The sequence below is a fragment of the Centroberyx affinis genome, unplaced genomic scaffold (genome assembly GCF_046629955.1).
Source record: "Centroberyx affinis isolate AG114_WGS23_722 - 3 ecotype Tasmania unplaced genomic scaffold, CSIRO-AGI_Caff_v1 ptg000127l_1, whole genome shotgun sequence".
Lineage (NCBI taxonomy): Eukaryota > Metazoa > Chordata > Actinopteri > Beryciformes > Berycidae > Centroberyx > Centroberyx affinis.
In genome coordinates this window covers 617,474-634,675 of record NW_027278828.1, presented here as the reverse complement: position 1 = coordinate 634,675, position 17,202 = coordinate 617,474, and the positions used below count along the sequence as shown (strand labels likewise).

The window sequence follows — 17,202 nt, the reverse complement described above, 5'->3', positions numbered from 1 at the left end:
TTATTATGTCTGACATATTTATGGCCATTTAGAGTTTAACTTTGCAGAGGATGCTAAAAATGGGTTATATGTGCATGTGTGTGTGCGTATGTGTGTGTTTGTGCGTACAACAGCTGTTGAGGGTTATATACGTCACTATTACACAGATGCTATTGCGTAATTTCCCTATCACACCGCGCACAGGATCCAAATAATCCCCTTTGCATACTTACACACACAGATATGCAGGCGTGTGCATGCACACACACACACACACACGCGCGCGCGCGTGCGTATACACACCAAAGGCACACATAGGCAGGTTAAAACGATACAGTAGGGGGACTGGGAGCAGTGTCTTTGTTGTGTCTTGATAATGTCAGGCATTTGACCTTAGCCTTGACAAGTCCAGTACTTCTAGGAAGCCCAGATTACATTATGGGGGCTGCAGCCACTCTGTCTGCTAGCCTTAGACTAATATCTCTCTCTCACCCACCCTCTCCCCTCTCTCTCTCTCTTACTCTCTCTCTCTCCCTCTCTCTCTCACTCATACTCTCTCTTGCTTGCTCTCACACCATCTTTCTCTGCCTTTCTGTATTTGTCTCTCTTGCTTTCTGTGTATTTGTCTCTTTGTTTCTCTCCTATCTTTCTCTTTTGCCCCCTCTCTTTCTCTCCCTCTATCTCTCTATCTTTCTCTCTTTCTCTCTCTCTCTCACACTCTCTCTCTCTCTCTCTCTCTCTCTCTTTCTATTTTTCTTCTGGTATCCATCTAATACATACATGTGCACCTATGAACTCTTGCAGTTCACTGTGCACTGCGGACATGATAGCTTGTTCAACATGCTCCTGAAACCAGAGGTATTTGGATGGAGACTAAGAGCTCTTGTTGCATAGCAGCAGAGAGCGTTGGCCAATACTCATGTCTCTACCTCAAAGACACACATGCGTACATGCACACACACACACACACACACACACCTTACACTCAGACACCTATTGCACACACTCACCTTTGTGCACATTTAGCAGGTCGCTCACTCTCTTACTAACTCACTCAGTCTTGGCCTAAATTGCAGTTTTAATTAAGTTGTAATTGCAGTACAGTTCACTTGCACAGATTATTACCTTTTCTAGACAAGACTAATTCAAGCTTTTGCCTTAGACCTCTTTCTTTCTTCTTCACTCTCACCCTCCATCTTCCTCTCCCATTTTCTCTCAACCCCCTTCTCTCTCTCTCTCTCTCACTCTCTCTTTCTCTTTCTCTCTAACTCTAACTCTTTCTCTATCTCTCTAACTCTCTCTCTGCCCCCCCTCCACCTCTCTCTCTCTCTCTCTCTCTCTCTCCCTCTCTCTCTCTCTCTCTCTCTCTCTTTAAGAGTTGTTTTTCTTCAGGACTGGGGAGAGGGTTCTCTTACGCAAAGAGGAAATTTTTCATTGGTGGAATGCTGGCCTCCGCACTCATATTCAAATGATTTAGAGCCTGGATTGAACTTGGACACACACACACACACTCACTCACATATGTGCTCATACACACTTGAATACGCATTTGCACACACACTCCCCCAGAGCCAGGCCCAAGAAACTGTGGTTTCTTTCCAGATCTTTGCTCACCTGCTAGATGTAAGATTCTGTTTAAATATAAAAGCTTTCACTGCGCTGAACATGAACATACCAGTTTCTAGACTGTGTTCATTAAGCCTCAGAATGGGTCTGATAAATGTAAAGGTTATGAAAAGGCATGCAAGTGATTCAGCGTTATTTGTATGTCTACATTTGGACTTGATGTTTGCACAGATAAACATGGACCCAAACAGTGTTGTATATCCAACACACTAAGGCTGCAAAAACTGGAAACGTCTCAAAGCTTTCTGCAATATTCAGTCATCATCGGATTCCTCTGTTTCATTAAAGTCACACTTGAGGTGTGTGCATTTATCCTCAGTTGGCACAACATTATTAGGTTGACGTGAGCTACTGCTCTTAAAAGAATATACCAAGTTTTTTGGGATTGAATGGAGCGAGTGATCTACCAGGAACACATGGATGATTTTGGTGTCTATGTTCCTAATGGGTAAGTTGACCTTAAAAATGTGGTGTATTCCCTTAACAGTATTGCACAACAGGTTATAACAGATTTGTCATTTTATTACGCAAATTGGAGTGTGTCAATCAAAGAGTGTCCAGTTGTGCTCTGATTCAGCAGGGTGGGATCTGACCTTTAACCGGTGCAGGGATGGCAGGACACACTGGTGGTTAGAGGCACCATCATGTAACAGTAAGATCCTGACATTATACTTGTCCTTGAGCAACACACTGAAAATAAAAAATCTGTTGCCGCTGTTAGTTTTGGTTGCTTAAGAGGAGGCACTAGCTAACTATTCAAACTAAGAGTGCGATCACACCTACAGTCCGTTTTCTTTGGTCCAAACCAGAGTGGAAAAGTTTACTTTGTTACATTTTTGTATTCAGTTTGATAATTTTTTACACTGCTCAGTTACAAGCAAACCAGGGCTTTTAAACAAGAGTCACATGGACTCACAAGTAGCTTGTTTATTGTTTTGGTAACCTGTCATCCCACAAGATTAGAGATTTTGAGGGAAGTCAAAACAAATCTCAATTTAATCCCTGTAATTAAAGATAAGTATTATGGACTTGCCTGCGTTCTTTGTCATAACTTTCCTTTTCTGTTGTTCATACTAGTTAAGAACACATGCAGAAATAGCTGAATGAGCATCAGTAGAGACTTTGGTTTGCCCTCAGCTCATTTTGTTATGCTTGGTCTTCCAAGCAGGAGTGACCTCTGGCTATCAGATGTCAACATCCGACTCCTTATACCCATAAAATGTTGCGTTTTGTGGTCATTTCCTGTAGTTGCTACGATTGCAGTCTCACTCCTAATGAACCACACAGCAGTTGGCTTGGAAGAGGATCGAGACTCTCATTTTCAGGCGTCTCAGTGCCGTTATTTGGTGCCTCCCAAATTCAAATGACATTGTTTTCCCCATGCCAAATGAACCAAACTAAAGGAGTAAACACTCCGCTCAAAACATGCTTGGTGTGAACGCGCCCTAATATTGCTTTTACCAATTGTGAGGGAGAGGGGCTTTCCTACCTGTGCACAGCTGAACATGGCCGATATGGAAACACCAAAGCAGGATTCAAAAATCTTAGATAGATCAAAGATAAAAGCGCTCTGTCTGAAGGCAACATAATACTGTTTAAGATCTCAGTGAGATTTACTGAAAGAGCTGTTGTTCTTCAGATTTTAAAAAAAACAGTGGTCACACAGAGGAAAAGGAGGCCATGGAATATCAATTCTCTCATCTCTTCTCCACTGTACTGCACTCTACTCTGTTTGCTCACCATAGTGGTAACTTGGGTTTTGTGGTCGTTGGAGGGGTGAGTTTGAGTGTGAAATGTGGTACGGTGAGCTGGAAGTGCAGAGGGAATGCTGTGTGTAAAAGGATGCAGCTGCAAAAGCTGTTGTGAAGATTTGATTTGCTGTTGGAGGTTGTCTTGTCGCTGTCACCACTCACAATCTTTCATCCCATGCATCCCTCCTCCTCCTCCTCCTCCTCCTTCCCTCATACACAAGTGCGCGTGTGCCATATGCATGTGAATGTTATGTGGCCTATTTTTGTTTGCATGTTTATCTTGTGTGTGTGTGTGAGGGTGTAAGTGCGTGTGTCCTTGCTGTCGACCAGTGATGGAACACGTCCTGGGTCTTCTTCCTCATTTGGTACCAGAGGAAATATGACTCAAATGGACACCATTAGTCCTAATAGGCCAGGGCCAGCTGCCAGGGACACAAACACACACACACACACACACACACACACACACACAGAACACACACATACAGAACACATTAACACACATACAGAAAACATACCCACAGACATGTACAGTGTGTGTTTGTTTTTGTTTTCTTCAGCATATTCTCAGATAAACAAATGTACATGTGCTTTAATGTAATTTGGATATTTACAACTGTTATGTTCTTTTGTCCATCTCTCTGTCTCCCCTCCCAGAGAGGGACTACACCAGTCTATGTGAGAGGCAGCCCATTGGTCGGCTGTTATTCCGTCAGTACTGTGACACCAGGCCAGAGCTGAAGCGCTGCATCGAGTTTATGGATGCTGTGGTAAGATTAAGAATGAGCCTATTACCATAGTGAGCATTGCTCCGCTTATACTGCCTGATTTTCTCATGTACCTTTCTCGCTTTCACGTCTAACGCAAAGACACATCCTCTTTTTTTTTTACCTCACTGTTTCTGTTTTTCTGTCTTAATCTCTTACTTTTTCCATCTCGTTCTCTCTCTCTCTCTCTCTCTCTCTCCCTCTCTCTCTTTCTCTCGCTTTCTCTCTCTCTGTCTCTCTCACTTTCACTCTCAGCCTGCTCCCATGGGACAGGCCTGAGTCTGGGCCTGCAGCGGAGCAAGGAATGGGAGAGGAAAGGAAAGAGGGAGGAAAATAGTGGGGGGGGGATTTGGTCGTTTGCCTGGTCTTGGCAGTAGGGTGGGGGGTTGGGGGGGGGGGGGGTTAGTGTCAGAGTTGGGGGGGTGGGTCATTAGGGACTTAGACAGGCTGTCGGAGAGAGAAGTGACCCCACCCCTCCCCTTCCTCCATGCACTCGCTCCATGAGGTCAAGCCCACGTCAGAGACAGGTCCCCTGGGTGAGCCGGTGAACACAGGCCCAGGCTTGTGTCGAGGCCCCTGGAGGTATGCGAGAAAGGAAAACAGGGGGGAAATCATGCTTATTTAATAAGAACCTACATTAGTCTCTCTTGAGGTAGGCGGGCAGGCACGTACGTACGCGCACTGGGAGACACACACACACACACACACACACACACACACACACACACATATATATACACACTGACTCGTTCTCTCACACACCTCTCTCACACATAAATGCATGAAATGAGACAAACACAAAAAACTTTTCAGTGCTTGACGTTGGCCGTTGGTTCCGCGGAGGTCTTGCCTCATACCTTGGCCGCGATGCGTGGTAGCACAGCTCAGTCCCATTCCTCTCCGCCAGGGCTGTTTTCTAATGAAACACGCACCCCGAAGCAGCCAAACTCCAGACATACTCCCAACCCACAGCCATATTTGACCAAAAACACAATCTGTGATGGTGCGATGGGGTGAAATATGAGGAGTCATCCTGGCAGGTGACAGATGTAACGGGCGAAGCGTGAAGACAAACACGGTTGCCAGTTTGCTTCCTTGACTGAGATGGAGTTATTTTGTCACCCGTAACGTTGCTGTCTGTCTATTTGTCTGCAACTTGCATCCCATCTCTATTTTAATTTGTTTTTAATTATGACATGAGGACAAAGCTTAATTCTCTCTCTCGCACTCATTCACAGTTACCCTCTCTCTGTCTTAACCTTCCTTCCTCCCTCTGCTGTCCATCTCTTTGACCTTATTTATGGAGAAGTGATAAGAATGTAGAAGATGATGCTGAATGAGCGTGACTCCCTGTGTGGGTGTGGTAGCTCACGGTTTATGAAGCCTCTCTTCTTTGTTGACAGGCCGTGTACCAGCTAGCTCCTGATGAGAAGAGGAGGGACTATGGACTGAATGTTTTAGACACATACTTCAATAACGGGGTAAAGCACCAAAACACACACACAAACACACACAGGGGTCGAGAGATATGGACAAAATTAATATCACGATAATCATAAGAAGTCATTTTGATATTGATATAAAACAAACAATATCTGCTAACATATCGTCGCTGTCGGGTGAAATCCTTGTAACTCACAATTTTTGTGACTTTCATGTTTTAAGAGTTACATGTTCCTCTATGGGTTGAGAAAATTCTACAACCCCTGGGTTTATGAAACCTTTTCAAAACCCATTGGATATACTGAAAAAAATAATTCTTGAAAAGTTGACATTTTAGAGGTTTTTCACTTGGCAACAACGATATGCAAAATCACATGTTTAATCAAACTGATGTTTGTTGCATTTAACTGGATGGTATTATAAAGTATGATCAAACTGTCAAACTTTCAAATAATATTCCCTAGTTTGTTTCAGATCTAATCTTGTTAGAGATTTTAATTAGTATTGCATTTTAGTATTTGCCATTCATTAATTTAGACAACAGAATTGGAAACTCCAATATGAAAGCCCTACCTAAAATTTATTTTAGAGCATCTGATCTACAGTATATGTATGCATGGATGGACAGACATTTCACATCAATATCACATATGTCATATGTCCAAAGTGTGTTACAGGACCATGAGTATATATATATACATTCCTGGCATGGGTGACTCAAGTATTAACTGAACCCCTGTCTGCAGTGTTAGTGCCATGCTCTACCAATGGGGTTATACAGGATCACAGGCAGACTGATAACCATGCTGTGTCCTTTTCTATTCTTCTCTCCGTTACCTTAGCCTTGACAAGTCCAGTGCTTTAGGAAGCATTACATTATACAGTCTGCAGCCACTGCTGTCTGCAGGCATTCGACTAACATCTCACTCTCTGTCCCTGTCTGTCTGTTTCTGTCCCCCTCTGTCTACCTGTCTCTCTCTCTCTCTGTAACCCCCAAGTCGGCAGCCCATCTGCCAGACATACCTCAGGATGTGGTTGCTGGGTGTCGGGAGAGGCTGGAGCAGAGTCCTTGTAAGGAGCTCTTCAATGACTGCACCAAGTAGGTCTCCTATACCTCCTCCTCACCTTCATCACCTGCACACATCTGGCCACTGCTTCACTATGATCTGACCCGCAACAGTCGGCACCCTGCACTGAGGCAATTGATCAAACTCCTGTAGATCCGCTGTTTTTTTATGGAGTCTGGCCATCATAGTGCAGTGGGACCAGTGGAATCCTGTTTCTTCAGAAAGAGTGTGTGTGTGTGTGTATGTGTGTGTTTTTGTAAACTGTGGACATGCTGGACAGAGCGCACCCTGTCACTAGTGATGATGAGGCAGCTGGCACCTGGAGTGCAGTATCACACACACATACACACACACACACACACACACACACACACACACACACACACACACACAAAGTAGAGACGAATGAAAAAGAGCAGTGGGCAGAGAGGGCATCCGGATGGCTGGCATGAAAACAACAGCCACCTCAGTGTTCCCCGTACACACTCTCTCTCTCTCTCTCTCTCTCTCTCCCTCTCTCTCACACACAAACACAGATTTACAAACATACACACACACATACACACACCCACTCATACACACACTCTTGCAGGTGTTTCTGCTTCCTGCTCTGAGAGCCAGGAGAAGCAAACAGACCGGGGATTATTACCCCAAATGTACTTCTTGCGCAGACACATACGCACACATACACCCAACGCGCTCACGCCCCAATTTAATTTTGGATTAGCCCAATAATCTAACTCTGTCACAAAGTACGTTTCTGTTGACATTGTCCTTGGTACATGCAGTACAAGATTATACCAGACCTGCGTCACAAGTATTCATAAATAATTATTAGCTGTTATTCTAAACCCCATTTATCTCCCAGATAAGGTTTACCACATCAGAACATTTTGGGCAGTGTCAAATAAATTGGCAATTACAGACATTATATACTGAATTGTACTTAAAATACTTTCCTTGGGTTGCGTAAACTATCCGGCTGTCACTTGACACAAATACTAAAAATTATTTGCAAATCATATTTATAAGCATAGCTCAGCACCACTGAGTTCAACGCATTAGCTGTACAATACAGTCCACCACTTATCAGTTCAACATGCTTCAGCAAAGCCAACCCACATTCCCTCAGTCCGGGCAAACGCTGAATTTTTGTGGAACTCCCAACTTTTAGCCACAGAGGCAGAGTGGGATTTGGGTTGGAAATGTTGCGACAAGCCTCTGATGTCCCAGAGCTTTCGCTGGGGAATACCGGAATCTGCAAGGAGGAATTCAGGAGGAGAGGGAATGATGTTTGGGAAAACGCTCTGTTCTGTTCTCAGCCTGCGCTCTTGGAATGGCATTTAGATACATGTAGAAAACGGCTGAAGAACTCTTAGAGTATTCCTAGAGAGGAATATAATCCATATTGTTCAAAAGGTTTATTTTGGTTGAACATTGGTCATGACAGCTTTGAGTTGTTGAAATTTGTTGATGGATTTGTTTCCTACACATGGATTAATCCTACTTATCTAGGGTTAGAGACTAGTCAACAATATTGACAAAAAAAATCTAATTTTGATTATTTTTATAGTATATTGCAATTGTGAAGTTTTTCTTGTCATAATTTTGTCATAATGTTTAAAGAAAGGTGATTTCATATTGTGATTTCTTTTATTAATTGTTAAGCTCTAATGTAGACCAAATATTTTCAGTCAAAGTTTTGTGAAACTGTGCATGCATGCAGGCTGTGGTGTCCATATTATTAGTCTATTAATACTGACATTAGATTACATTCGTATCTTCATTATTTTTGTGCGTTGGTAACATTTGCATAACTGTTGGGTTGATGCATGTGACAAAGTGAGCAGCGCAGAGTTTGACACATAGGGAGGTGTGTGTGTGTGTGTGTGTTTTTTTGTGAGCGAGCGAGTAAGGGAGCGCTTGGGCAGAGTGAGGATGAGCTGGGCGAGGTGGTGGTTTCTGTTTGACTGAAGCTGGAAACGTCAGTGGTTGTGGTTAGGAGGAACACACACACACACACACACACACACACACACACTCCTGCCATGTCTCTTTGGCATCTCAAGTCACGCTCTGTTGGGTCCATTTCCTTCCCTTCTGCGTACATCTCTATTTTAACACCTCCGTGTAGTCAAAAGGGCACAGTAGAGGGAGGGGAGGGCAGAGAAATGGTGTGAGAGAGAGAGAGAGAGAGAGAGAGAAAGACCGTGGTACGGTAACTCCTGTGTTCGGCGCTTCGTGATGTAGGAGGCTCGGCATCCATTCCATTCAGACTTCTCGACTCGGCTGAAACGGAGTGAGCGAGAACGAGATACGTAATGCACACAGGGAGGGAATGAGTGAGAGAGCTGCAGAGGGAACATAAAGGATTGCATAAAAGGAGAAAAGGGGGGGAAAAGTGAGGAGAAATGGAAAGAAAGTGTTAAGGAGAGCAGGAGAGAGACGGGGAAACAGGGAAAGTGTACAAACAGAGAACAACACAGACACGTGTTTATGTTACCCACAGCCGTGCAGCAGTTCAGATGTTTTTGAATGGAATTCCTGTTCAAATTTGGCCATCACTCCTTCCACTATCCTTGTTATTTATATTCCGTTGTGGAATTTTGATGATTTTTTATTCCGATATGGAATTCTGACCCAGCGCTTATTCCCTTTTTTAGAGGGAAAGCCTGTAGGAAAGCATGGTCCAGCACGTGGAAACGTGACTACTGGCAAGGACACACACACACTCACTAGCAGAAATGTCTTAGCTCACTAATGGATTTTCTTCTGCTATGGTGGAACATACAGTTATGTCATACCAAGAGTAGTGTGTGGGTGTGCAGTACATGTGTATCATGGTGTGTTTTGTGTATCTCCAGTCTCCACAAAGGTCTCTGTACTGATTTTTCTCCCCTGTTCTTTTTCCTCTCCCTCTCCTCCCTTCCAACAAAAGCCATATTGTAGCTGTGTTTATTTCTACTCCCAGTGGTGTCTGTCTGAGGCTCAGCCCCAAGCCAGGCACGGCTAGGCTCCTGCCTTTCTGGAGCCCTTTTCACTAAGTGTCTGGGACCAGTTTTGTCTTCTAAGGCATAGAGAAGCCTATTGACCTGACCAGCGAGAAACTTGACGCATTCAGGCCATGGTTCAAGGACAAAACTGAGACAGAGCTTGGTAGGAAAAACCTAGGCTCTGCCTGAGACCATGATGAAAACCACTGTGGGGCTTCAGAACAGAAGCATGAGTAGTAAAGATATGATTATACATTACGTCATTAAGTCAGACCAGCAGTTTTCACAAATCTCTCAATGAGTTTTACTTGAGCTTTGATGTGCATGATTTCAGTGAAAACCACTCTGAGCTCAGGAACAGCCTCCTGTCCACTTCCTCCCTTTGCGGAGTGACAGAGTGATGAACTCCTGTAGATGCTGTGTCCCAGGAAGAGTCCAGGTCTCGTTGGGATGGGTAGTTGTTGGCTTATCTCATCCGCAGAGCAGTTTGGACCCATTTTTCAGCTGCCATTTATACAGCAGAGGGTGCTGTCACTGTGGAAACTGTCTGCTATGGTGCCTGTTGCCAAGAACAGCCACCCCAAGGCTCTTGGTGGCTACAGGCCGGTTTCCTTGATCTCTTTAGCGATGAAGTCATTTGAGAGACTGGTTAAGGAAAAGCTCCTTGCCAAACCAGAGCACCTCTTTAGCCCATTTCAGTTTGCCTACAGGGCCAAGCGGGGTGTGCAAGATGCTCCTGTCACCCTGCTTGATCCTATATTAAAACACCTGGAGGGCAGTAAGAACCACACCGGCCTTTCCTTTGTGTGTGTTTTTTTTCTTTAAATACCATTCAACCACGCCCTCTTGTAGAAAAACGTATCTACACACTGGACTGTAACTTTGGTTTACAGTCCTTTGTTGTGGGTTGGATCTTGGATTTTTTTTAACCAGCGGAACCCAGAAGAGTGTAGTCAGTATACAGACAGTGTCATGGCTAGCATGAGAACAGACCTATTGTAAAGTTTGCTGATGACTCTGTTCTGGTTAGTCTTCTTCCTGTTGCTGAAACTTGCCATGGTCCTGTAGTTGTTGATTTTATACATTAGTGTGACAGTGCTTTCCTACAACTGAATGGATCCCAAACCAAAGACGTGTGTTGATTTCAGCCCCCTATCCCACAGGCAGTAGGTACTGTAATCAATTACAAGCACCTGGACACTGCCATTGACAATAGATTCAAGTTTGATGGCAACACTGAAATGCTCTGCAAAAAGTGTAAACTTGCTAAGTTGCAGGTTGAAAATGCCCTGATGACTCTGTTTTTATAGGACAAAGTCAGCACTGGCTTTTTAAATTACTAGTTTGTATGTAATTTTGGCATTAGATAGAAGAACACTATAGCAAATATTGTGAGTGTAGCCGCTAGCCAGTAAGATGGCAAGAGTACAGTTCAGTAGTCTCAGTGATGTATTCAACTAGCAGGTGGTAAACAAAGCAAATGCCATTATCTCTGACTTTGCCCATCCCATTCTGTGTTTTAAAGGGGCAATAAGTAAGAATTTTACTGCCCCCTAGAACAAAATGACCATAGGTACTGATAGGGTTGTTGATCAACACCAATGATCCAGGTGCTGAGATTTCTTGTAAGACATTTCAGCTACGAAGGCTAAAAAGCTTTGTTCTCAAGCCAAAAAAGCAAACGACAAAGCAAACATAAATTTGCATTGTGATATTTTGCCTCTTCACTAGATGTTTCTGTTGGATCTCTAATTAGCTAGCTTACTTGTCTGTATTGTGAAAATGTGTTTTTATTTTTTGTGTTAATTACAGGCCACCGGTTGGGGGTGTGGTCTGTGCCAGAGACTTGTTTAAGTAGATACAAGTTCTGTAGATAAAATTCATACTGGTTGTCGATAGAGGTCATAGATTACTTAATGCCCCTTTAAAGCACTAGCCTTCTTTTTTTCACTGGTGATTTTTTTTATTGTGATGAATTGTTCTGTGTGAATGTCAATAGCAAATACAATAAATAAAGAAAGAAAGTACTAGCCTCTGGCCCATGGCTGAGTCTTACTAGTGCCAAGAAAAACAGGTACACAGACTTCTTTATCCGTACTGCCTTAGGCTCCCTAAATGTATAGAGGGAGGAGGAAGGCCATGATTGTTTGTTGATCCTGATGTTGATGTTGATGATGATGATGATGATGAAGTTGACGCTGATTTGTCGTATGCTGCTTGTCTGAAACTCTGCATCGACAGCTTTCATTGGCGACTGACTGTTGGTTGTTGTTGTTCTTTTCAGTACTTGCTGCAAAACCGATTGCCTGTTGGGAGAAATTAAGTTGAAACTTGAACTTGAATTTAAAGTTGAATAGTCCTTATTGTTACCCTGCCTAGTTTCAAACTGGCCACATTTCACCTTTGGGAGTCATTTAGGAAGGTGGGGCTTAATGATGGTTCCCATCCATATGCATGTCTGTAGGGCAGATTGTGCTATGATATGACATGGATGATGTCAGTGAACTAACCCATGATGTTATGACACATAAAAGTGAATATGTGCCATCAAGATTGACTAGGACACATCTGTTGTTGTATTGCTGTGTTAGAATCATCTTAAAATGATCATTGCTGCAACTTCATAACCCATCATATTTACTTTGAAATGGTTGAAATATGAGTGACAACTTTTAGATCCTAATATAATGGGTCAAAGGTTGCTGAGCAGTGCATTTTCAGTAAGTTTGAGACATTCACAGGTGAAATGCCCTAATGTAAACTAGGTTTCCTTATCTTGAATGCGCTGAATTGCACTTGCATTTAAACCACTCCTGCATCAGCTGTGTTTTGCATTTTTCCATCATGACGGTTCCATCAATCTACAAGTACTTTCCTTTCAAATGGCTGCAACTAAGTGTAAAACTGTATTAAATCAATGGGTTAAAATATATGTATGAAAAGTATTAGGCTAAATTGTGCCCTTAATGCAATTTGTCAATAAAATTATAGCCATATTTGGATACCTATTTTGCTTGTTTTCCATTCCTGTTTTTATTTTGTTACATTACGAAGTTGGGAAAGGGTCTCCCACATTTTCACTGACTATATTATTGATACAATTGGATACAATCGTTCTTTGTATATCAGTCACATTTTTTCATGATGATCAACTTGTATCTATAAATTTGGACAGTTTTTTTTTTTACTTTGAAAGGTTCCGTCTTTTCATGGTCAAATTATTAACACAATGAGTGTGATTTAACTATATGAACTATATCAAAACGTTTATAGTTTTTAAGAATACTTTTTATTTGGCCACTCACCAGCAAAAACGTGCCAGAAATCATGACACTGGACAGACACTTAAATGATTGTTCCATTGTTATTCACTTAGATATTTTGTGGGGAGCTGAACATTTTCCTTGTTCAATGAGCCTTCTCCATCAGAGTTTGATACAACCAGCCATTTAAAAGACGGAAACAAACTACATCTAACATCAAACATCAAACAACTCTTTCTCTCCCTGAGAACAAAGTGGGGCCATCAAAGCTATATTGAGTAAATTCAGTCTTACCTTGAGATCCAGGCTGAAAACGTACTGTGACTCTTGTTATGTGTGGACTGAAAAGAAACAGGCCCAGGACCCATTTGTCTCCCAACCCATACTTTGAAACAACAGGCCCTAAAGGAATGGACCCACGGCCGCAGTGTAGCAATCCCCAAGAAACTTACTCCTCTCTTTAATGTGTTAAGTGTTGATAAAATTGACAGCCAAGATGGACAAAAGCGTTTTAAGAGGCTTGTGTCCAGAACATTCTTCTTGACCCGCAACCTTCTGCTGCACAGTTATGTAAACTGTATTTTAACCAGTCAACTAGTCTCAGTACAGTTCAGTTCATTTCAGTTTGGTACAACAGTGTTGAAGTGCGCATGCTGCTTAAGTCAAACAACATCTGTGGTTAAAGCAGTGAAAAAGGACACTAATAGAGAGGCTGGCGGGGTCGTGTCAAAGAGGCAGGTTCTAACAACTCTCAGTGGAATTACGGTTGACTTATGGTCGGGAGACGATGGGGCCACGACCTCATGACCCCGCCTTCCTCAGAGAACAGCTTATTGATGTCATCATGAGTGACAGTTACCCCCATCTCCCTGCCTTAGGGCAGGAATGTAACAAAATTGGGGGTTGTTGGGTGATTAGGTATGTGTGTGTGTGTGTGTGTATGAAGAGTGGATAGACTGATGAGGACACATGTGTGCGCACACACACACACACACACACACACACACAACCATGTGTCAGGTGAGGTGAGATTAGATGTTCCACTCAACCTCCTGCTCTGTAAAGACCTGTTTCCCAGAATCCCCATTTTCCTGGTTGAGCTGAGTGGAATGTTCCCGTTCAAAAGCATTTTTCATATTTCACGGTGGTGTATCGACACAGAATTCTTTCCATCTTTCCATTGAGAATGTGCTTTGAACTACACACAAGGCAATGCGCCGGCACACACACACACACACACACACACACACACACACACACACACACAGACTATGCAGTTCAGGGGGTAGTCAGATGTGTCTGTTTCTACTGTTTCTAATGAAAGTAGCCCGTATAAAGGTTATAGGGAGTTATCCCTCCCTGAGGAGAAATCTGTCTGTCTGTCTGTCTGTCTGTCTGTCTGTCTGTCTGTCTGTCTGTCTGGAAGATCTGTCTTTTTATGAAGCTGATGAAGCCTATGAGGGCCGAAATGCATTTGAAGCTTGGTTTTAGTTAGTGGTCACACTTGATTAGATGTACAGTTCATGGTAGAAGTAAATTTACAATGAATTTAAAACACCGCCCCTCTCTCTTCTTCTCCCCCCCTGCAGGATAGTTCGTGAGTATCTGAGTGGAGCTCCCTTCTCCTCCTACCAGGAGACCATGTACTTCTCTCGCTTCCTGCAGTGGAAGTGGTTGGAGAGGTGGGTATCCATTGGCTTCCTATGACAATGGTAACACTTATCAACCTATACACATTTAGTACCCATTGACTAGTTCAGGTAAACGGCATTCATTTCACTTCATTGTTTGCTAAGGGCGGCTTTTTGTCTCCTGCAAAGTACAGGCCCATGTCCAAACATTTTTACCAAAGGTTTAAGAGAAAGGTGTCTCAACCCAACTGATATCCTTTTTAGTCAAAATAATACTGTTGAGAAATTCCAATCTTGTTTTAGAGCGCTTCATAGCACAGATACCGCTCTCCTCAGAGCGACCGATGACCTTTTTTAGCAGCAAATGCAGGGGAATGTTCCATTTTAAATCTTTTAGATCTCACTGCAGCCTTTGATACTGTAGACTAGTGGTTCTCAGCCGTGTGCCATCATGCCCCAAGATTATGCAAGATGATTTCACTGATTAACACACATTCAATCAGAGAGGGGGGGTGGGCTAATCTGTGAAATCAGCTGCTGTAGTGTTTGGTTGGAATGACAACCTGGAATCACGATGGTACATGGCTGAGAACCGCTGCTGGTCCCAGGCACAAAGGTTTTCTCTGGTTGACCTCCTGTCTTTCCAGTAGAATGTTTTCAGTCAGCAAGGCAACTCATCCTGATCCTGAGCAGAAATTACATGTGGGGTCCCGCAGGGTTCAGTTTTGGGAACCATCTTATTCTCCATTTACATGCTTTCACTTACTTACATGCTTACATTTACTTTGACTTATCTGCAAAGTTAACATACATTTTCACTGTTATGCAGATGACACACAGTCATATCTGCCTATAAAACCTAATGATACTAACAGTCAATACGCTCTCATATATCTGTATTGCAGATATAAAGTATTAAAAGTCACAGATTTTTTGAACATAATCTGAAACAGTCCTTTTTGGCCCACCCAACTCCATTAAATTTAATTCATTGATATGTACTCCTCTTCCAATGTAAAGCCAGTAGTAGTAGTGTAATTATTGATGCTAATTTCAGTTTTGACAAACTCAGTATTGTAGTATTGGTTACCTGTTAATTTCAGAATTGATTTGAAGATCACCATGCTATATCACAGACCTTTTAACCCCGTTTACGCCTTAGACTGCAGCCTGAGCTCCTCAGGCAGATTCCAATTGGCTGTTCCTAAATTTAGATTAGAACCTGGAGGCGATGAGGCCTTTGCCATCAGGACTCCTACACTTTGGAATGACTGCCTGAGGAGCTGAGGCTGGCTTAATCTGTATCATCTTCACTTCTTAAGACTCACTTTTACAGACTTGCTTAAGTTAATTAATTAAATGCCTTTGACCATACTTTTATGGTTCTTCCCTTGCTTTTATTTTTCATATCTTTCTTTTATTCCTTTGCAGTGTAATGCTTTTCCTGTTTTTGTTTTTTACTCCTTTGTACAGTACTTTGCACTTTTCAGTACACAATTACAAAGTGCTATGTTAATAAAGATTATTATTATTTTCCATCGTGACTATCAGTGTCATTCAGGTATGGTAATGTTGCAAAATGATCATGAGATTGGACTAACTAGGACTTTGCTTTAAATGTAATCACAGAAAAATGTAATAATCTTATACTTAAGTGAACCAGACTAGAGGCAGGAGAAACATTCACACCAAAATACAAAGGTAGTGCTACCAATCAATGTTTCTGTTTTAGAGTGGTTAATAATTGATGATGTTTTGCATAATGGCTGGTAACTGAAGCAGGGTGGAAACAGCAGCCATCAATGTGGATTAATAATATATTAGAGCATTATTCTGTCTGCAACATCACATGGCCTGAGAGAATGACATAACCTCTTTTACTTTTTCTCTGTCTCTGTTTCTGTCTCCTACCCTTTCTGTCTCTCTAAAACATTCTCTCTCTCTCTCTGTCTTTCTGTCTCTCTTGTTCTTCTTTTCCTCCCTCCAGGCAACCAGTAACCAAAAATACCTTCAGACATTATAGAGTACTAGGAAAAGGTGGATTTGGCGAGGTGAGTGTCAGTACAATCAAGAAATAAAGTTGCACTAACTGTAAGAGTTTGCTGTGGTGTTGTGATCGTTCAAGTTGGAGGTTTTATGATGAATACTTACAATTCGGAAAGCAAAGAAAGTCCATGCATCACTGAAATGAAATGTAAACAAAAGTTGGAGACACCGTTATCACAGTTGGAGATCCAACAACAGATATTATGTTCTCTTTCACAAATGACTAAATTTGGAAATTGGATTTCAATGATTTAAGTTAGTACAATTAACTTTTAACAATTGGTAAATACAGTACTACTTGTGTCTCCAGAGTTGTTGAGGAATGTGTGGGTGGCATATGAACTTTCATTAGGTGTAGTTTTAAAGTGTGTTTTGCATGTGTCTCTGTGTTTGTATGTGTGATCATGCTTCCTCTCCTCACTAGTCTCGCTCGCTGTTTGTTTTCCAGGTTTGTGCCTGCCAAGTACGTGCCACCGGTAAGATGTACGCCTGTAAAAAGCTGGAAAAGAAACGAGTGAAGAAAAGAAAAGGTGAAGCAATGGCACTAAACGAAAAACGCATTTTAGAAAAAGTTAACAGTAGTTTTGTAGTAAGTACTACCTTTTTCTTATTCAACCCTTTCAACAGATGTGTAAC

General features: G+C 42.3%; 1 protein-coding gene across 2 annotated transcripts in view; it reads left to right on the top strand.

Annotated features, from left to right (window-relative positions):
• Window positions 1–17,202, top strand: part of grk4 (G protein-coupled receptor kinase 4) — a 45,680-nt gene that overhangs the window by 14,142 nt on the left and 14,336 nt on the right. For both annotated transcript variants that reach the window (XM_071529576.1, XM_071529586.1), the window contains exons 3-8: window positions 4,014–4,126; window positions 5,527–5,604; window positions 6,565–6,665; window positions 14,479–14,571; window positions 16,508–16,571; window positions 17,015–17,155. In XM_071529576.1, the coding sequence (XP_071385677.1) occupies window positions 4,014–4,126; window positions 5,527–5,604; window positions 6,565–6,665; window positions 14,479–14,571; window positions 16,508–16,571; window positions 17,015–17,155 (590 nt within the window). The remainder of the gene's footprint in view (window positions 1–4,013; window positions 4,127–5,526; window positions 5,605–6,564; window positions 6,666–14,478; window positions 14,572–16,507; window positions 16,572–17,014; window positions 17,156–17,202) is intronic.